This window comes from Corvus kubaryi, unplaced genomic scaffold, assembly GCF_017639235.1.
Source record: "Corvus kubaryi isolate FWS band 111438036 unplaced genomic scaffold, C.kubaryi_AGA036_p1.0 37300, whole genome shotgun sequence".
Lineage (NCBI taxonomy): Eukaryota > Metazoa > Chordata > Aves > Passeriformes > Corvidae > Corvus > Corvus kubaryi.
The window spans coordinates 11,148,058-11,170,696 of record NW_024581093.1 but is presented as its reverse complement, the minus strand read 5'-3'; the positions used below and the strand labels follow the sequence as shown (position 1 = coordinate 11,170,696).

The 22,639-nt window shown below is 41.3% G+C and overlaps 1 protein-coding gene across 1 annotated transcript in view; it reads left to right on the top strand.

Moving 5' to 3' along the window:
* The window catches only part of NKD1 (NKD inhibitor of WNT signaling pathway 1), a 69,427-nt gene that overhangs the window by 15,268 nt on the left and 31,520 nt on the right, over positions 1-22,639 (top strand). The window contains exon 2 of the mRNA XM_042027749.1: positions 15,220-15,321. Coding sequence (XP_041883683.1) covers positions 15,220-15,321 — 102 coding nt within the window. The remainder of the gene's footprint in view (positions 1-15,219; positions 15,322-22,639) is intronic.

Genomic DNA, 22,639 nt, shown 5'->3' with positions numbered 1-22,639 from the left:
GCTGTTGATGCAATCTGGGCTGCCTGACAGACTTTCTGACTGAAATTAAGAGTTGTGCCTAGTGAGGAAGATCTGTTTGTGTTAATTTTCTTTCATTCTTTAAATACAATCTATTAAAAATTAGCACCATTAAACAGTATTTGATACTAAAATAATGTCAACTGAGATGCCAGTAATGACTGTGAAGAAATATGTCCCCTAATTCATATTTAAAAATTTAAATGAAGGTAGCTTGGAGTAGTAAAGTCTCCTTGTCATTTTCCTTCATTTTCATGATTATTTGCACCACTCCTCTTTTTGTGCCTTTCTTACTGGAGCATATTAAAAGGACCAACAGGCTTGAATTGAAACAATTTTTCTAAAGTCAAAGTGAACTCTCTGGAAATGCTGAGACTTCCTTCTTCCTTTAATGCCTTTCTGGTGTTTACATAAGACTAGGTAAAACTTTCTGGACAAATGTGAATTTTAAAATGTTGCTGTCCCTTTAATAGCTGCATGGGGCCAGTCAAGCCTGCTGCTCTCCATATAATCTGCATTGGGCTGTCATCCTTCCTCCCTCCCCTCCCAAATGTGTCTGGTCCTCATGGAAAACATTAAAAATTGTATAAACATTGTAAAGGATTTCCACGGGCCTTTATGTTTAAATAAGATGTTATAAATCATAGCAAATGAGTACAAAACCTTGTCACAAAGATGGAGTTAAATTGGTTTGAAAAAGAAAGTAAGGTAACCTGATGAGACTGTTAAAACCCCAGTTTCTGTCACAATCGCATGTTGAGGACTTTGTGGACCTGTGATGAAACTGAAGTTTCTCTTTCAGCTTTCTCCCACCCTCTATGGGAAGAGAAAGTGTCTGTTGTGATCCCAAGTGACTTCACTTTTGTCCAAGTGTCTTGTGCTAGTCACAGAGCAGTGTTTCCTATGCCACCTGTGTAAATGGGGGCTGTACCTTTCCAGGGGGAGCACACTGAGGACTTGGCTAGCCCTGGTGATGTGCTCAGAACATGGAAATGGTGTTCTTATGGCTTTTGACAACATCCCATATCTTTGGTTTGGTTGGCTTCTCACAGTGCTGGTTTTGGCCTCTCCCATTTTGTGTGGAGTCTGACGCCCTCACTGTGTCTGAAATCATAGGTTACATTCTGCGTGGACACACACCCCTGGCACTAGGGGTTGATCTAGAAGTACCTGTGCACTCGTGAACCCTGGGCTGAATGATAAGGTTTTGCTGCCCAAGACCTGTGCACACACCTTTCTCTGGGCTTGGTCAGTGCAAGAAGCTTGGTGGGATCTGCTCTACTGCAAGCACCTGCAGGTGGTAAAAAACAAATCCCCATGAACCTTTTTGGGCACATCCCCCTGGGCTGGTAAGGGTTTGTGTGTCTGCATAGCACCATGAGGAACAGGCAGTGCTCCCCAGCAGGGTGTGCTGCAGCAGGGTAATGCCTAAGCAATACAGTACTGCTAAGTAATACAGTAATTCTTGTTAATGGAAATACGAGAACAAGGGGAAAAAAGCCTTTGAAAGAGGTCCTATAAATATTACCTCCCTTGGTGCTTCAGCAGCCCAGGCTTGGCTGGGTCACTGCAAGTTCAGTTCCTTTGTTTCAGGACAAGAACTGTCCATATTTATGAGGCTCCATTATGTTTTTCTATCAGTGTTTCTTGAGAGGAAACTTATTATTTGGCAAAATTAATCTTTGTTCCTTAGCCTTTCTGTTGTTGCAGTGTAACAACTGAAACATACACACTCCAACACACACAATCAGAAAACCTTTTTCCCTGAAAAGGTGAAAAACAGCCTCAAAAGTCCCTCCATGGTCTTTAGATGTCTCCAGGCATCATTCTGCCCAGCTCAGGAGACAAACCATAGCATTGGCCAAAGTTTAGGGTTTGCATGTCCAGAGTGTCAGAGTTGCATCAAAAGGAGGATCTGCTCTATTCTGGCTGAAGTAGGGTATTTTTCCTCCTACACACTTCCTGTGTGTATCACCAGAAGTTCTGTTTAAGGAAGATATGCACATTTTCTAAATGATTTCTGTCTACACCTTTACTGTTCAGGGCAACACAGTTGAAAATGTATTGATGGTATCTTTGGCAGTTTAAAAAAAAAATTGTGAAAATTAAATAATTTCCTTTCTGTTTAATTTGTCTGCTTGAGATTGGAAAGGAATTACAAGTTTCTGAGAGCACTCGATATTGCTGGTGTCCTGCTACTGAAGGAGATACACTGTACAGGTTTTGTGCTCTGGACTGTGTATAAACTGGGGGTGGAGGGGGGGAGGGGATTTGACAAATTCCAGCAAAGATAACTTAACCTATTGAATGCAAATTTTCACTGTATAGAAACAGCTGAGAGAGTCCAGCAAGATTGCTGATAAGCTGGATGTATTGATTCCTCTGTAGTTAAAGTTTTGCATATAGAAAGCAGAACCATGGTATGAAGTCAGGAGTATTGCTATAGGTGCAGATTTCTAAGGCAAAGCATCACCAGCTTTAGGAGGAACCCCAGACTGTAGTTCAATTTCTCTTTAATGTAAAACCTCAGTCATTTTGCTGCTGCTGTTGTGTTTCATTTTATATGGGGGAAACTCCAGCTCTTGCTGCCAATAGTCACTAGAAGTAATAGCTACTAAGTTTCTGGTCTGGGTTTTTTTTTTTCTTTTCCTTCTAATTATTATTTGCTATTTTTTTCATCCTAATTATTATTTTGCTGTCACAAAAGAGACATGATAGGGCTCAGCTGAAACTAAAACCAGGCCTAGCCAGGAGGATGAAAACATAAAATTTATGTTATATTGTATATTTCATGATTCATGATCCATGATTGTTTTGGTTTTTTTCTCACTGTGTTCTGGTATATGTGGGACAGAAGGAGCATGTAATTAGCCCACACTGGAATATGCTGTTTGACAGTGGTGAAAAACATGGGCAGTGCACACAGTGTTGTCCAAAGGCAGGTCCTGACCAGCTGCCCTGGTAGCTCAGAACCCGTGGTTCGATGGCGATGGAGCCACTGCCACCACGCTGAGCGTGCTCCTGGTGGGGCTGCCCAGCCTCCCCACCTGCTCAACAGTGCTCTCAGTCCAGAGAGGCTGGGGAGTTTTGAACAAACTTAGAACCCACAGCCTAAAGGTGCATTATTTTGAGAGTTCAGCAAGGCCTTGAATTTATGGAATAGAATTTCAAATCTTCTGATTCCCTAAGGGCTCAGTAGTGTTTTGTACTTCGGTGTCATCCCCTGTCTTCTCCACCTTGGCCCCACTCAGCCACAGACTAGATCTGAGTTACCTGAGCTGCTCTGCTCCCTGCTCTCCTGCTGAAGCTTCCTAATGCTTTGAAATGTGGTGGATGACCTCAGTAATACGGTATTTTACTTACAAAGCCACAAGTCTTGAGTATGCCTTCCTTGTTATTCCCTAGAGGAAATGACCTATCCCCAAACAGTGAGGCAGGAGAGATAATAAGGAATACAAGGAACCACATTTTATCCTCAACAAATCTGATAAAGGACTGTAGTTCTGGTTTCCTAAGCTGTTTACCAGTGTGTTTGAGGGATAATTATTTTTCAAAGAAGGTGTGAACAGGAGTAGCAGCAGCTGAACTGGGGAGACTATTGAGCTGCTACAAGGAAAACTTTCATGCAGATGTCAGTGGATGCAAAGTATGGTGCTTGCAAATGAGCAGCAGTGAAAAAGTAATAATTTTACATGTTGTGCGATTGTACTATGATTTGTATTTGAATTACTCAGAAGGAGACCCTGGGTTGTTGCTGCTGCAGTAGGGCTCTCTTTGTTTCTCCACTTCCAACTAAACCCCTGGGGAAAAAAAAAAAACAAGCAGTAGAACACACCTGCTTGTCTAAAACCTTTAAAACTCTTTGCCTTCTAGTTAAGAGATGTCAATGTATGTCTCCCCTTGATATTTTCTTTCTCATGGTTAGTTGCTTTGTGTGAAATCTGCAGTACAGTGGCAGGAACTTTATACAGACTTTTATACAGTAACTGCAGTGGTGGATTTTTAGGAGTTTGTATATGAGGGGGGAAGGGATTTAACATTGGTGTTATATTTTTGTTTGTTGTGATTTGATATCCATCCCAATGGAGGGCAGAGAACCACTGAGAGAGGTGCTGCCAGGTGTGGCTTCCTACTGCTTTTTAATTCTGTGATCACAGAACATGCGATTCTGCAGTCCTTGCACAGACAAGTCTCCCACTGATTTCAATGGGAAATTTGCCTGCATCGGGGATAAAAGAGTGGGCCCCAAGTTGTGTACAATGATGCAATCTGATCCCCCTGCTGTGGAAATTGATGTAATCACATTCTCGCCCTCCCCCCTTTTCTCAACCCTTCTCCCTACCAACCCGTGGTGACTCCTGGGGGCCTTCTCACCAAACAGAGGGGAGGATGCAGCTGTGTGCTGAAGCAGTAGAGGAGAGGAGGAGACCTGCTAGCAAAATTTATGGAGGGTTGTAGTCTAGATGTAGTCCTAGAAAACAGCTAAGAACATGGACCTGCCTGCCCTGAAAATTGCAATCACCTGTTTTTTGCTAAATGAGGGATGTTTCTTGTTTTCACTTGCGACATTCATGACACATCCTCCTCATGTGTTTAAGGCTGATTTACAGTGCTCCATGAACTGAGCAATCTCGTTGCCTTCTGCATTCATTCCGTGCAGAGGGACAGGGTTAGCTTTTTCTAGGGCTCTCTGTGTTGTTATTGTTGACAGTCTCTGCTTTTCAGTGGTGCTATTGTGCCCTGGCACAGTGCAGGTTGCTTGGGAATAGTGAACCTCGAGAATGCTGCACTTCGCTGCTGGGCGAGCCGAGCGACCTCTCAGATGCTTCTCCCTGCTTTGCCATTTGTATGGGGTTTGGTTTTATTTTTTCCCTTTGGGAATTCTAGGCTCAGCTGAATTTGTTCTGTGTTTTGCGGAAGAAAGAGCTTGTTAAAGAATTCCCTGATGACTTTGAAGTGAACTATTTATTTTCTCTCAAGGCTTGCTCAGTGTAGCCGTTTGCCCCCTCTCCTCTGTTTTTTCACCCCAGTGTTTCCTGAGCTACAAGCATTCTTGGAATATATTACTTGTAATGAGTTATGTGGGCATCAAAAGTTTTCTTTGAAACTATATGGCATCAACATCTGTTAGCTCTTAGAGAACAGAGACACAGACAAAGGGGCTGATGGGGGGAGGGAGGAAAAAGATATTAAATTCTGGAGTATGAAGTCTCCGTCTCAAAGGCTCAGGGGGAGGGGAAGGGGAAATCTGCTAAACTCCATGCTTTGATGTGGGCCGCTGGCCCTGCGATTCCATTTATGGGAATGTGCGTGGCAGACAGGCCTGCTCTTACTGCCTGCTCTTACTGCCTGCTCTGCCCTGCCTGGTTTGTCCTGCCTGCCTGCTCTTAGTGCCTGGTTTGTACTGCCTGCTCTTACTGCCTGCTCTGCCCTGCCTGCCTGCCCTGCCTGGTTTGTACTGCCTGCTCTTACTGCCTGCTCTGCCCTGCCTGCCTGCCCTGCCTGGTTTGTCTGCCTGCTCTTACTGCCTGCTCTGCCCTGCCTGCTCTGCCCTGCCTGCCTGCCCTGCCTGCTCTTGCTGCCTAGTTTGTCCTGCCTGCCCTGCCTGCTCTGCCCTGCCTGCCTGCCCTGCCTGCCTGCCCTGCCTGCTCTTGCTGCCTAGTTTGTCCTGCCTGCCCTGCCTGCTCTGCCCTGCCTGCCTGCTTGCTGCCTTGCCCTGCCCCGCCTGCCCAAGCACTCTCTGTCACCCGCCCACCCAGCCTGCAACCCAAATTCTGCCTCTGCCCTTGTTGCTACAGTAACATTTTCAAGGAAAATGCCATGTACTCAGTTTTCAGCTATTGAGATAGGGAATAAGAATTTCTAATAATATAGGCAACCCTTAAGTTAAAAAAAAAAAAATGTTTAGAAGGGAACTTTTTATTTGCTTGTAATCCTCCTGACGTCCCTGTGAATCAACATGCAATTGTTCATCTAAATCAGGTTTTTAAATGGTGTGTGTCTGTGGTTTTTTATTGCCTGTTAAAAAACGTGTCTGTTTTCATGTGTGCAGCATCAGTCACCATTCGGGCATGGTCACCGATGCTGGACTGCTTACAGGAATGTGTGGAGATAGATTCTGCTTTTTATTTTATCTTTTTCTGCAGAGCCTTACAGTGCTTGTCCTACATGCTTGGCAACAGAGGAGAAGAGTAAAAGAAGCCTCTCTGTCTGTCTTTTCCTGTTGTTGGCTCTGTTTTTAGCCTTAATGTTGATGGCATTGTGCTTTGCTGGGACTTCCTGGCCCATTAAAACCCCGACCAGTTATAAAATGATTAGTTGACATACCTGGGCTCTAGGGACAAAGAGGTGGTTTAAAAAGGAATGTGAACCATCTGTTTTGCCAGCACCTCCTGTTGACAGATTTATGGCTCAACATTAGCATATGTGTCCAGGGTCACACACCTGTGCTTCCTAACAAGGTAATATTATTTAGCAGGGTATGTTTTCATCCTGAGGATTCAGAGCTCTTTGCAAAGGTGGGCATCAAGAATTCTGTTTTACAGTTGAAAAATGAAGGCACAGAGAGATTTAAGGGACTTACCCTACACCACACAGTGAGTCTGTGGTGGAGCAGTTATTGAATCCAGGTTTCCTCCAGCTGCATAAATATACGTCATCCATTAGCAGGAAAAGCCTTAGAGCTATAAACATAATAGAGGAGCATTGATTATCATTCTAGGGGAGTTCTAAGCCCTTGTGCTGTATGCAGACCTGAGCCATATAGGAAGACACTGGTTGTTCTCACAAGGAAGGTTCAGAATGCAGTATGTTAAAGCTGTGGTGATCACTGAATTGGTGATCGCATCTTAAATGACCAAGTTATTCTGTACTCAAGCTCTGTAGCCATTTTCTGCAAGCTTGCTTCCCAGCACATGCCTGGATACAATCACCTCAGTGCACTTAAGCCTGTCTGTTAAAGAGTTTCTTGGTAATGAAATCTATCATGAAAGGAAGTTGAACAGAAAATCAGATTTATTACATAGCTACGCCCATCTGCCTGCTGTGGTGAAGAAGCCCAAAATAAGCAATTCAGAGAAGTTATTGAGCTTCTCCAGGCTGGAAGGAAGATGAAGATTTGTCCTTTTTCATTCATGTCTTTAGACATGGTCATCAGTATAATCTATGTTGAAGATAAGATCTTGGGGAACATGGGACAATTGATTTTCCAATCAGCAAGGAGATTAGAGGATAGTTAGAACAAAATAAGGTAAATAGCTGAATCTGTAGAGTTCATTTATTCTTCTGAAGTAGCTTCAAAGATAGCAAAAAGCAGTCATTTCTTGTTTCAGTTCTATTTAATCTCAAAGACTGATGATCTTTTTTAGTTGAAGATGGCTGGACTCTTCAGTTGGAAAGTAACTGCTGATTCCGTACATCTGTTCTAACAGTTGCTTTCAATTATATGATCTCTTATCTGGCAGAAGTCCTTGAAAAACTGTGTTTTATCCTATCACCTTAAAAATTAGAAGCCTTGATAGTTACAGGATTCCAATAGTAGTGTTAATGGAAGATGTCACTTTGCAAACACCTAGCAAGGGTTTGTAAAAATCCATGAAATTCAGGATTAAAACATCATAAAAATAGTAAAGCTCTGTCTTGAAACTGGAATAATCTAAATAAAACTGTACCCTGCATTGATCTTCTGAGTATCTACAGGTCTTAACATACATTGGATAAAAGTTCCTAGTATTTTAAGCTATTATTTCTGGTCTTTTTTTCCTCTACAGACATATATATATACACAGGGTATAAATTGGTTTATATTTACAACCTTGCTTATCTTCCACAGCACATGTGAAGCCTATGATTCAAGTTAAATGAGCAGGCAGATAGCCTTTGTTGGCTGCAGGTTGCAGTGACTGACAACTGAAGGAGGATGGTCGTTTGCCCCCTGCAGTAGTGATGGCAAAGCTACTTGCAAAGAGCATGTTTCATTGTAGTCACTACCTGATTTCCACAGGCAGGAGAAAAGAATAGGTCAGAAATATGAAGAAAGGATTTGTGTTTCATCCTGTTGGAAAGCCTGGTGCACGTTTGATTTGGGCAGAAGAGGTTCAGCTGCGTGTTGGAAGCAACCTGGAACAAAAAGTACCATGTTTCCTTTCTTATTCAGGTGTTCACCACGAAGGCTTTTGTGCAAGTGTCCATCTGCTTTGCATGTTCATTTCCTCAACAGGCTCATGTTCATATTCCTATGAATGGCCTGCCCTTAAAAGTGTATCATACAACCACTGCTCCTGGTACCCACTTGGGGGCCTGTAACAGAGATAGAAAGGTATTGGGGATGTTTTCTGCCTCATAAGCCTCTAATAGTCCATGATCCTTTGTGACTGGAGTTTGAGTGGGAGTTTTTTTGGCCATTGTGTCTTTATCATCACAATATTTATCAGCATCTGGAATTGCTCTACAGATACCTTCTGTGAGATGAGACTGCAGGGGTGCCAATTCTGTCAAACAGGTGGATACAGATGCATGATTTTCAACAGCGTTGCCATGTTATTATGGCTGGGAATTACTGCTCCCAGAGAACAGAGGCAGCCACACTGAAGGCATTTGTGTTTCATCATTTTATTTTTGGAGCTGGTAGATTAGTGTGATCTTTATGCTAAGGTGCCAAGCAATGAATTTTGGTATCTGTGGTACTAGACCCATTGTGTCCTGCTCTCTCTGTTAGGAAGACCATAACTTTGGGCATAGAGGCCAACAAGGCAGATAAAGTAAAATCCTAAGCCACAGCAGTTAAACCCATCCAAGATCATGTGTCACAGATCTTATAGGAAAAGTCTGTTTTCTTAAGAACTCTACCTGCTGTGATTATATTATGAAGAAATTTTATCTGAGAGAAGCTTCGATGCATGGCGGAGGAAGAAAAACCCTTCTGTAATGACAGAGCACAGGTTCTTATTTCAGAGAAAGAGAACACTGTAGAAGTTAAACTTGTTTCTTCTGCTGAACAATTTACTTTATCAGAATTGCAGTGTGTATTTTAATGTGGGTCTGAAAATTAGAGTCACCTTGACGTCTTCAAGTGTGAGTTGCTTCATGCATTTTCTACAGAATGTTGCATACTAGTGAAGTATCTTTATTATTAAATTATCCAGAATGGCAGACTTTAAAAAAGTGAGACCTCATGATTGCAGAAGAAAAAGGGAAATATGCTGTAGAAGAACAATATTAGGCTTAAAACAAGGCATAAATGTGTATTGCTCGATATTGTTTTTCTGTATGGTATATGCTTTAATTCTTACATATATTTTTGCCTGGTTTCAAGTTTCATTATAGTGAGGCTTATATAGTGTGGCTTATATAGTGAAGCTTATAGTGGCATATATACTTTTATCTGTGTAAGGCCCTGGGTTTATAGATTGCTTATGAACAGAGAAGCAAAGGAAGCTCTTCTCCTAAATAGAATACTGTAATATAGGAGGTATGGTTTATTTGAAAAAGCTTGAGTGGGATCTCCAAGCATTTTTGAAAGAGAGTATTACAATGAAGTCTTCATTTCCAAATGCAGAGAGAGCCAGATGCATGCCCAAAGCACATTCTTCTCTTTTGCCTGTAAGTAGTGATTACACAAAATTGTGTGCCTAAATGTCTACTTTCATTGTGTTTGACTGCATGGGTACCTGACTGCATGGAAGCTGCTGACCTGGCACAACGTCCTCTCCACACATGTCTGACTATGAGCAGTTAATTTATTTATTTCCTTATTTATTTCATTGTCAAGTTTTAAGCCTGGCTAAAAACCTGTATTTAAAGAATGATGACCACCTCAGGATAACTGAGTATCTGCTTCCACTTACATTAGCCTAAAAGAAACTACACCATTTTTTGAGGTGTGAGTAGGCTTTCTAGTGCTGAAGCCTAGGCTTGAGCTGATCATAGTTACTTACACATGGCCGTGTTTCTAGTCCATGGGAAATTTCAGATACCCAAAGGGGAACAAGGTTCCTTCCATTGACTGTTTTTCAAAAGTCTTTTTCCTCTTTCTCTTCAAGTCTAGACAAGACTAAAAATAAAGCAAAACAATAATGACTGCTTTGGGGTTTGGAGGGGTTTCCTGAAGCATCTTCAACAGATGAGGTTTCCACAGTCCGCTAAGGACTTGCTACAGGAAAATCAGACTTACTTTGGAAACTTCTTTCCAGCACATAAGACTGAAACATTCAGAATGGCCTCTTGGTACCTGACGGGCCCTCAGTGATTTGGTTGAAAGGCCGAAGGGGATCCTCATTCTCTTGAGCCTCTATTTCTTGGGATTGTTTTTTCTACATCAAGAATTGAAGTTTGTGCATAGGTGACACAGCATTCTTGTTGGCAGTGACTTTAAAACCATTTAAAATCTACACAAGACATTAGAATTGCCACATATCTTGTCCCTTGCAGTCCTGTTGTGAAATGCATTTCTTCAACTTTGCTCATTCCAAAACTTTATTGCATCAATATGAGAATAAAGAAAGAAAACCCCATGTTTCAGTCAGATGGTTAAAAATAGGGAGGAAAGGTTTTTGGTTGATGATTTGTCTTCTGCATGTGTTGTGCAAAAAACCCCCAGTATGTATGATTCCTTGACAAAAACTTAATTAAACAGGAAATACGTGCATATGTTCTGCCAAAAATGTGGAAAATCCAGTATTTTAAGGCTAAATCAAAGGATTTTAATGAGGTATTTGAAGGAGAAAGGTAAATCAACTTGTTTCTACTTGAGAAGAGCAACACCTTTTAGAAAAATGTTAATTAATGCAATATTGACTTGAGATGTAATACAAGGAGTAGGGGGGCCCAAGCTTTAAAAATGTGCTTGTTATCATGATAACCCACTTAAATCAAAGGTTATTCTTTGAAATATCTAGTACATCTGTGGATGTATCTGTCTGTACTTAACACTGGAGCAAAACTGTATTGAGCACTGTGTTAGGTCAGGCACAGGCTGCTAAAATACACACTCTGGTTGCAATCAGTAGCTTCGGCTCTTGTGTGCCATAAATTTGCTGGATGGCATGGGAGGTGACATGGAAAGGCAGAGCCAGGACAGGGAGAGGGGTAATACTGCAGAGCAAGGTTAGGGCAACTGGTGGATGTAGGGACTAGGAGGCAGGACTAGGAGATGTGACCACAAATACGCCTGTGCAGAGCCTGGAGGGTGAAATCAAGGAGCTTAACCTCAATGTAGAAGCAGAAAGGGAGCCAGCAAAGGTGATGAAGGCAGAATGAAGGGTGAGTGTTTGGATTGCAGCATTTTCAGATGGCTTGTGAGAAGGAAGTCAATAGCTGGAAGCCCCAGAGTGAGTGCCTGGCCTTTGTCTCCAGAGACTTGTATCAGTAAAAAGATTGCACAGGGCCATTAGGGCTGATGTTGAGGTTAAAAATTTAAAATTTCCATCGAGTCCGAATTCATTGATGTCTGATTGTGCAGTGAAGGTGGGAAGCGAGTGACGATTGCTGGACTTGTACCCGACTGAGTAGCAGCCCTGGGCCGTGGGAGCTTTTAAAGATTGTTTTTCCCGTCGTGTATGTATATACTCAGCAACATTTCTGAGGGAGCTGCACTAATTAACTCTTCTCCCACCCCCGCCCTCTCAAATCTGAGCTGAGTACAGCGGCACCTATCAGAGTTGGATGTATGGGACACAAGGTCCTTTCTGGCCAGGCCAGGCAGCTGTTCTGAGTTTTGAAGCACATGTTTGAGCCTGAATCTTAGTCATTCACTGTGATTTGTGTTGGTAGCTAACAGAGGCCAACTTATTTATCTGGGAAACTCCTGGTGAGGTAGAGACACTTACTCTGGATGGGTTCCTGTTCAGCAACCCATAGCAATGGCACGCTGGCATAATCCTTCTGTGTAAATGTTTCTTCTCTTTATTCTTTCAAGTGCTCACTGACCTCATTTATATAGTATTTCACAGGGTACATCTGGTTTTGGTTGTTTCATGACTCAGTGTTCCAGCTTGAAAACTCAGCGTTGTCATTTAAAACCTCGTGTCAGGACAGTGATATACAACTGCCTGTGACCCAAATGTCATTGCTGTTGCTCTTGGGCACTGGTCCTGCCGTGGCATGGGTGCTGAGGGCCCTGTGGCAGAGCCTGGCTGAATGCAGAGCTGCTCCTGGCTCGCTCATCGCCTCGAGCCGCTGTCCTCTTTGTGCTTAAACACACTGGTCCCCAGTGTCAAATACTCCTACCTGGCTGTAGTGTTTGCTTCCCACTAGAATTTCTTGAGCTGCAAGTTCTGTTTTACCCATTGACCCTTTTCTTTCACTCTAACCCACTTTATGAATTTGGGTTGCTGGGGGTAGATGCACTGTTCTATCCGCTTTAAGGCAATTTGTCTGGGTTACTGGGAGAATATTATGCAGGATGAGCTGCAGTCAGAGTTGTCTTCTCTGATGCTTGCTCAGCTTCTGTACTTTTCTGTTGTGTGAATTCACATACACTGCCCAGAAACCTTTTCTCGGACACATGCATTTTGGTGTTTATTCAGGTTGCAACATCTATCTTGGTGGTGCTAAAAATATTCAAGTGACTCTCTTGCAGTTTTTTTGACAGAGAAGTTAATGATGATAAGATGAATGAGAGAGTACATATTTTTTCTCCTGCATTTTTTTTCCTGTAAAATCTCAAGAGTTGCCCACACCCTTTGCAGATACGTGTCTGTCTATCAAAGATGATACATGTCAGAATCTTCCACAGAGGAATCCCTTTGAATGGGAGCTGAGGAATTCTGCTTAAATGTGTCACTAAATGTTCAGACGATACTCTCATCAGTTTCAGGATGGATTGTCAATTTATGTGCTGTCTAACAGTTATATTATGGTTCAACACCATGAAAAACACTTTTTAGAATGTGTTAATTTAAAATAATTTGGTTTAAGGCAGAACACTTACTGGAAATGTGCTTGCATTAAGTCACTATTTTAACTTAAATAACTAGGAGCTAGAGAAGGAGTGAAACTAGACTGGAATATAAAACATATTTGCTTAAGACCCATGTAATGATTAAAAGTGAGGAAATAAGGAAGCTAGTGTAATGAATATTAATGCTTCACTCTGCTGTTTTACACTCTCTGTCTTCTACTGTTTTCCTTTAAGTTACTTGATAGTGCATTTTTAATCAACAAATGTATGCTTATTTCTAAGTGATGTCTTTTGACGTATGAAAAATCACAACAGTTAATGACTCATGAGTTTTGTAGAGCATGAGATTAATGACATCATTTTAACAGGCCGTGTTTGATACCCAGAGGCAGTGCTTGCTTAGCTAAAATTTTAGGAGGTGAAAGCTACCATCTAGATAGTATTCTCAGAGATACACCACAAGTACCTACCATTTGCATATTTGCTGACCAGGTTAACAGAAAATATTTTTTTTTCCAAAGGGAGCAGGAATTCCAACACAAGAAAACCCCAAATGAAACAGGTATTCAGTATTTAGCATTGTGGGAGAGCAGAGTCACTTCTATATATCATTATCTATGGGAGCAGGCAGAGGTGTGCTCTCACAGCTTCACGGAAAATTGTGACATGAGGGAATTTGGTCAAACAAAAGTATACTAACTTTTAGATGGTCTTGAGAAGATCATCATCTTGCAGCAATATGATGCATCATGCCAACATTTTATGTCTTCTTTTCATTCTCTATTTGTTCCTTCCATAATTTTTAACGTAATGATTGATATTAATCAGCACATGCCCAGAAAAAGAGACCTTTTTTACTGGAACAAAAGTAGCTTTTTGTGATTTTCTACCTGGAAAGATAAATCCAGAATGTCAGCTTTTATAGCAGTATTGTGCTGTGCTGTATCCCAGCATTCCAGGCCAGTTTGCGAGCATTTCTCAGAGACATTTGTCATGCGAGGTCTAACTTTACTTCAGGGGATGTGATTGTGAAGAGACAGTATTTTCAGGGTTTCTGGGCTAAGTGTCCAGTAGTGTTAGTGCAATCTAATTTTTAACATGTTGTTTCAGAAATTGATACTGAAGAATTCCTAAGATATGCTTTTGTGGCTTAGTTACTCTGTTATAACTAATCTGAAAGAATAACATTTGGGCATGTCGAAGGTAAAGAACCTCTGTCATCTTTTTCAAGAAAAAGAGGTGAGCTGTCTTTACCATGATCAGATTCCTTAACAATAAAGCTAATTAATACAACCAGACATAATTTTCACCAGTTATTCCCTTATCCTTATCTCATACTAAAAGCTCTCCATGGTCAACTTCCAGCTCCCAGGTTGATGCTGAGAATGCTGGCTGTGAGTGCTTTTGCAGATGCAGCTGGAATGGCTGTGAGTGCAGCACACCGGTTTTTTAGGCCCATATCCTTCTTTGTCACCATAACTTTATCAGAGGCAGAGAGTGTTTGTGGAGAATTCAGGGAGCCAGCCTACAGTGTAAGGTCACTGACACTATGGTTCTCCTAAAGCTTTGGAATGACTGAGAGAAGGCAGGACATGAGGATAGCTGTCATTGCTTATGGTTTAGCTGGGGTGGGGTGATGGAGCTGAAAGGGTTTGCTAATAAGAGAGTAAGAATGCTCTTCAGAGTCTTTGTGACTGGGATTAGCTCCAAATCCCACTGATGCACTTTATAACTACTTCAGCACCACTGGAGAAATGTTTTTTGGGTCTGAGATAAGTTTGTCTGCATATCTATGGCATCTGCTCCTGTGTTGTTCTATACATACTGAGGCTGGCAAAGTTTCATTAATTTCAGGACTGAAGGCTCAGGCAGCTTGTCAGAATCTGGTATCTGCTTTTCTTGGGTGACCTCTGGCATATGGAAGTTTTCTGAAGTTGGTGGAACCAAGTGATAACATTCCTCTGCAGGCAGTGAATGGCTTATTTCTCCTTTATCATTTCCATTTGGAGTTTTTTTTAATCTTGCTTGTTTGAAAGAACATTGAAATACTAAATATTACTTTGTAAAATTATTTGAATATGAACTTTTTTTCTCTTTCCCCTCTATCGTCAATTCATCTTCACTAAATCTTTGTCCAGAAGTATGTCCAGAGCATTGTAAAATAGCACCAAATGCATTCACTACCACTGATAAGGTGATTGACTTCTTTCCTGGAAAACAGTTTCTGTGCTCTCATTCTTGTTTTAAATTAATTCTGGCAATAATAAGTAAATATTGTTAACACCTCAACACTTTGTGTATAGTATATTTGTGGTTAATTTGTTTTGTTTTGTTTTGTTTTAAACAGGATTTATCTGGGGAAGGCTACAGAGACACTATTGGTGATGAACACTTTCATCTAGAAGGTAAAGAACAAAATTTTTTGGTTAATATAAAGCGGTATTGGAGCAAGTTAGTGAATAAATCAGTGTGAGAATGCATATACTGAGAATGCAGTTCTTGATCTACTGATGTGTCATTTGCCTGAAAAAGCTGTTAAGAAGGAAATAGGGTATTATTTCTGTATCCACTACTACTAGTACTGAACAAAGTTACCCAGCTGAACCACAGGGACCAAGTGTTTTAATTAAAGGTCTCACCATTTTCTCCAGGTACTTCTCTTGACACTGGTAGCAGTGGCGAATGTCGCTGTCCCTGGCAGAGGTGGCAAATGCAGTGAGTGAGACTGTTAACACTGGGTTATCTGAGACACTGCACTCCCTTCTGGGTTACACAAACCAGCCTTAGAAACTCCCACGTCAATTTCTAATAAGGACTAGAGATTCTTACTCAGCACATTTTTCTTGAATATGAATGGAACCATTATTGCCTCAGACAATTTCTCTTTCCACCTCTTCTCCTCGTCTGTGATCAGTTGAGATGGAATCACTGTTGTGGTGGGAAGGACCTTTGGTGCCTGTGAGTATGGATGCTGTATTCTGCCAAGTGGGGGTTGTTGAATGGAGAAGATTAATTTGTTGCTCATTCCTTTCAAGGAAATGAGACTTCAGAAACTCTCCAGTATAACAAGCGGTTGCATGGGCTGTGTGCTAGATTTATATTATACACTAGTGGAAACAATATGCCCAATTTATTTAGAGCAATGAACCATGTCAAGTTTAATCTGGAAATTTCTATCCCTTTACAATCCAATCATTTGTTTCTGGTATTAGAAGCTTTTGTATAAACAGAACGTGAAAGATTCTCTGTTAAGAATGTCTGCCTTTCAGTTCCTTACCTGTGCAATGTGTTAATATACCGTGATTCTCCAAGTTTCTCTCATCTCTGTAGTTTACAAAGACTGCATGTCTTGTATGTGCCATAACACAGGAACTCAATTTCAGTTGGTGCTTGTAGGCTACTGTTAATCACAAAGGCAAGCTATACTTGCCATGATGGAGTCAGTGTTTGTTGAGTGGTTTTGTGTTTAACTTCACCACAGTTTTCCAATCTCATTTTAGTAGGACATAATGCTGGTAAAGGGTAGGATTTTAATTTTAGAATTATAGGAGAAACTGCTTCAGACAGGATATGAAATGTCAGCAAGGTGAATAATTTCATTTTCTTTGTCTCATTCTATCTTTCCTTGCCTCTAATTATTTCTTGCTTTGTTGTGTAGCATTATCTTGTATAGCAAACATAATGTTCAATATCTAATTTTCAAACTAGTCAGCAGCAATATTCTTTTTATTAGAGTATAAAACCTTTTAGGTAACTGTAATTTCAGTCTTTCAGCAGTTTCACATTATTACTTCCAATGAGTCCCATTTGTTATGAAGTAGATGAGTAGTGAAGACCAGATTTAGATACCAGCAGTGGTCCATCCTTTGTGTGCTGTCACCAGGGAAGAGCTGTTCTGTGGCATCCTTCCAGCTGGGTGGAAGATGACTGTTCCCACCCAGTGCTCAGGCAAATGCATGCAGGTTGTCAAAGCTTGCTCCTCGTCCCTTCTGCTCTCAGATCTCCAGGTTGTGCTTTCCATGCTGGGGACAGTGTTAAGCAGTTCCCCATTTCATTCAGATATTGAAAATCTTTGCCGTTCTCAGACAATACTACAAGCATGATGTTAAAGCATCCTTTTTGTGTAACTTTATACTTTTTACTTGCATCATACTTTAATGATTGTGCTAGTACTAGCAAAAAATTGTGGTATTTGATAAAGTGAAGCTGAAACATGATTTGAGATCTTTGATCGGTCACAGCTTGAATTCTGTGTAGCTTAGGTACAAGATGGCAACTGTCGTACCTCTTCTCTGCATATAAATGTTTTTGTTGGAAAATGTAATTAATATTCTAGAACACAGATTAATCTTTCCATCTAAAATAGTTGTTCTGCCTTTATTTTGCTTCCTCATGATCTTTACATATGTACTGGTATAACACATGTGCTGCATGATTATATGCTCATGTGTCATAAGATAACATCAAAATCACCAACAGCTTCAGAGACAGGGATCTGTAACCCAGAAAATGGTTGATTAGACTCAGCTCAGAGAGGACATGAATGGCAAATACCATGCTCTACCAAATACCATGCATCAGTGAACTGTATTCTGCCTTCATAAATACATGGTAGGGATGAAACAGAAACATTTCTTAGATTTGCAAAAAAAGCATAGCAAGTTCATAGCTACAGTTCTGGTTTGGGCAGGGAACGTTAGAGCCTTTGCTCTCAGGAACTTTATTGGAGAATAAATCTGAGTTCTTTAGAAGACTCTCACTGAAAAGACAAAGTGGCAATAAGAGAAATAATTGAATTCTTTATTTTGTTTTACATAGCCAAGTTTATTACCTTTTTTTTCCTTCCCTCTCTTTTCCCCCCCCCCCTCTTAGCTGTCTGAGCAGTACAGATAAAAAGAACTCTCTTTGCTGGATTTAACTTCTGTGTTGTTATGTAAAGCTTGATCAAATCCTTTCGTCTTAACAGACTTAACTGGCCAACAGCAAAAGGCTCGGGATTCTGGGATTAAGATTGTATTTGGTAAGAGGACTGGTGCATTAGTGCTTTCTTTTGAACTATACAAAGAACAAAGTAAACATCAAAAGCATTAAGCCATGAGAGCGGATTGTTGACTCAATGTTGCTGCATGACAAGAGGTTAGAACTCAGTAGCGGCAACTCTGTTTATTGAGTGCTATGCAGAGAGAAACGGTTTGACCAGCATTGTCTATTATATCCACCACCTGCCTTTGATTTTGCTGCTGGGCAAGTCACTAAATTGAAATTTTTGGATTTTCTCTTATGTGGTCAGTGATTTCCTTAGATAAGAGACACCAATGGAAACCTCAGTCTCATACTACTATTACTCTGTTTTCCCTCTTCCTCTTTCATTAATAACACAGCAACTGGGCATGCTGGATATAGGTTCTGTAGTGGATTTATTTGCATCTTGCATTCCAAGTGATTTCCCACTGCATTTCAGAACCTTCCACTTGCCAGACTTGGAGTACTTGTGCAATCTGCTGTGGCTGTGTAGGAATGTTTTGTGCTCAAACTTCCTTGTCCCCCAGTTTCTGCACAGGAAGGACGTGCTTCAAAACCCTTCACATGTAGGGTAAAAGAGCTCCCATTTTATCTTCCTTGTCCCTAGCTAGAATAATGGGTTGCCAGAACCAACCAATGACTAGGGGTGGCTCTGGAAGAAGTCACAAAACCTAGCACAGACACCAGGAGATATTTTCCGTTTCATGTTGGTGAAGAAGCTAAAATGGCAGGCAGGAATTGAGTGCAGGATTGAACAGCAAGTCACTCTCCTGCCAGGAGACAAGCAGGTGGTTCAGAAAGATAGCTGCTATTTGTGTACTCAATAATAACATCCAAGTTCTCCCTCAACTCTTCTAGGCATAAGTAAGCTTCTAATGAATTGTTCGAGAGTCCTGCTCTTGTTTTTCTGAACCTTTTTCACCTCCTTTCCCTGGACTTTTTGGGATTTTTTTGCAGCTAAAGCTTGTAGACCAGGAGAGCTTTTTTGTCTTGACGACTCCACATCTTTCTGAAATGAAGTGGGGTTTCGCCATCTTGTCACTACTGCAACATTTAAAAACTTTTCAGAAAGTTCAGCTCAGGAAGGGACTCCTGATGCAGTCTTCTGATGCTGACTGATTATATAAAGGGGTGATTTCTTCCTTGTCCCAGGACAAGCTCTTTGGAGCCCTGTGGGATACAGCTGCTTTTTGGAGTTCACAGTGAAGTCCTGAGCTTCACCTTGATACCTAACCTATTGTCCCAATTATTTATGCAAAAATGTGATTTCTCATGTCACTGTTCTCTTGAAAAGTATGACCTAAGTATTTCTACTAATCAGAAATCTTGCATCTCTTGAGATCAGTCTAGTCCTGTGATGTCATGGTGATTCACTGTACCTGTCAGAGGAGCTGCCTCTTACACTGATAGCAATCTGTTCTCTGTTTCATTTGTCAGCCGAGGGTGATGTCTTGATTATTATTCTCTCAACAGAAGACTGGAGAAGATTCAAGCCTTCCTGGTGCCTTATCTGAACATGGTATCCAAAGTCCTGCTGAAAGCAGTGACAGAGCTTGGCGTGAATCAACAAGCCCAATTTTTTATATGTTTCCCAAGAGAGATGTAACTAAATCCCTAGATGTAAGATGTTCCCTGTTCTGGTAGCAGAAAGGACAAATTATTCAGGTCATCTTCTTGTCCATTAATATTAGAAAGCCCTCTAGCAGAGTTCAAAGCACATGTTGTTGCCGAAAAAAATCTAGCATATCTGTAAAAGAGCTACTTGTTGCACTTTTCACATATTTACAAGCCACTATGGAACTTTTAAACCTGCAATTAAGGCATTCTGTATTCAGCAAAGCAGAAAAGTAATTAACTATATTCTTAACATTGTTATATGTTTTTCAACTTTTTACTGGTGTGTGCAGTCTGTCCTTCACATCTTCATCCCCAGCATCCAGGAAAGCTGTGTTCAAGGGGGAGCTGAGGTGTGGTCAGCAGTGTTCCAGCATGAGGAGCTGTGTTGTTATTTTTGACTTTTATAAGAACTGATAAGCAAACAAGGAACCAATAGCGAAGAATGAACTGGTGGTTTAAGGCTGCTGGTCTTATGCCCAGCACTGACAGCCTGTCTGGACCACCCCAGCTGCATGTGCTTCTCCTTCCACACTGGTCCCAGACATCCCAGTGATGGGAGCACATTGGCTTCCAGGTGGATGCTTCTCTTTGCTGGGGCTGCAGCGGCAGGGGAGGCATGGGGGAGCGTCCTTCTCCACTGCACCCTGCAGCAGGGCTGCTCCTGTGTGAGATAACTCCCTTTCCTCTCTCTCTCCATTCAGGACAGATTCAACGAAGGCTTTAGTTCCTGGAGTTTTTCCTAAATTAGTAATTGGAAGAATATTTGTTGGGTTATCAGCTCAAAGGAAGGATGGTAAAATATGGTACTTCAGCCCAAATTGTTCATAAACTTGTCAGCAAAGGAAAACTTGAACAAGCATTTTAACTAGTTCTAGCTAACCTTCTACTCACCTGGGAGACACTTTTTACCATACTTTGTTAATCTCTTAAATCTAGTAGATTAATATATTGTTCTTGGCTGAGTTAAGTAATAAAAGGCAGTTATTTCAAATTGCATTTCTCTATCTAGTTAATGCTTTCAGTTATGATGGTTATTTATTTTCTAAAGCTTAAATAATTTTTTGTATTTTTATATACATGAAATTCCAGTGTATTTATAGAAAAGGCATAGATTGCATCTTGCACACAGGCAAATTTGCTCTATGTTGGCACCATTGTTATTACCTGTATAGTACTATTGATGCAGGCTTGGTGCTTTGCAGAGAATGATGGTCTCTTCTCTCTCAGGTTCTTAAACAAAATATCTGTTTATCCCTGACATTGCAAATAGAGTGTTAATAACTCTACCTTAGACATGCTCTTGTGATCAGCCTTCTGGGATGTTACATGGGAACTCTACATTTTAATGACTTGTTGCTAATCCTATGCACTTACCATAGATTTGCTATGCATGAGTATTGCTATGTGATCACCTCAGACTAGTGATCACTTGCTCACTGGCTGTATTTTTTTCAGCTCTCAAGAGGTTTCTGCTGTATCCTTTCCTACTACTCAATATGACATGAAACAACTCTGAAAAACGTCTTCAGGCACGGGGTGACCCACTGGCACCAGCCACCAGTATCTGACAAGCAGTGGGTCCCTGCTGAGGCTGGCAGCTGATAAGCTGGTTACTGTGGATTGGAAGGAGCAGTGAAGGACGTGGGGCTGTGGGGAGGAAGGAGCAGTAGAGAGTGCCAGGAGACAACTGCTTAGTTTGGCAGTTAGAATAAAAGTCACCAAAGAACATGAGACTGGTAGGATTAGCAGAAGTTTTCCTGTGGTTGTGCACAGATCCAGGAAATTATAAGAAGCAGGTAGGCTGCTTGCCATGAGTGGGAGGAAAATCTTACGGCATGAGGCACTTTAAAAAAAAAATTAAAAAATATAAAATTGTACAAGTGTTTCTTAACATTAGCTGTTCCAGTTGAGGGGGGTTGGTATTTGGATCAGAAGCTTTTACTTCTAGAGCTGCTGTTTCAAGTGCAGCCAGGTTGGTAGTGATGAAAGACTGTTGCCATCCAATGGTTGCCCATGGCCTGTGTGTAATGAGTTAGTGGTCTCCAGGTGTTTCCAAATGAACCTTTACAGTGTGTCTAACAGCTCCCACCCATGCTGGCGAGCGGAGCACAGAAAGGCAGTGAAAAGTGGGCTGTTTGGACACCTCAGAAGGGTGAGTTTTCCTCCTCACACTGAGCTGCTGCTCTGTGGAGGGCATGTGCTCTCCTGCCTGCGTCCTGCGTGTTCCCTGCACAGTGTGTGTCACTCTCTTCAGCTGACACCGCACCAGCTCCTACTGGTGCTGCTTAGCAGGCTGTGATAGATGATGTGTTTTGTCTATGTTTTGAGAGTGTTTTGGGTTCTAATCCTCTGCATTAGACTGGGAAGATCATACCTGCTGTAAGTAGTAGTTTCACATTGATCTCTGTGTTCAGATCATTCTACACAGCTGGAAAGTTGTTATATTGAACACAAGCAAGTTCCATGTTGGTTCAGGAGCACCACAGCAAGGCTGAGACTGGAGCTTGGGATTTTCTGGAACCATGTCTGTTGCTTAGAATATGACAGAGAGTTACAAAGTACAGTACACAAGAAATTCTTCCAAACTTAAAAGTTGTCTATATTCTTAATGACGACCAAAGAAAGCCAAATGATAATAGGGAAATAAACAAGCACCTCAAAAAAAGCAAAGAGTTGGTCCTTAATGAATATCTTAAATATGGAAAGCTTTAAAATAATATTATGTGCATGGTATTTATAATAATACTGGTTTTGCATGTTCTTTCCATCTACCTAAGACTGGCAACTTCTTTTTCCATGGAGAAGCTAATGCTCTTCCTGAGTGGTCATTTAAAAAATAATCAATTAACAATAAGAATATTCCTTTATTCTCAGCTCTGGGGTAGTCATGAACTAGTTTGCTAGGAGGCAAAAAGTCACCTCTTGAAAAATCTATGTCTACAGATCTCTCAAGCTGCTTCTCTCGTAGTATGTGAGAGCCAGACCATCAGGGTGCATGTGGGAAGCAGAAGAATCAAAGGCCAAAAGGGTGTAGCTCAGGGAGATCTCATCAAAGACAGGAGGGCTCTTGGATTTGCCTTTATC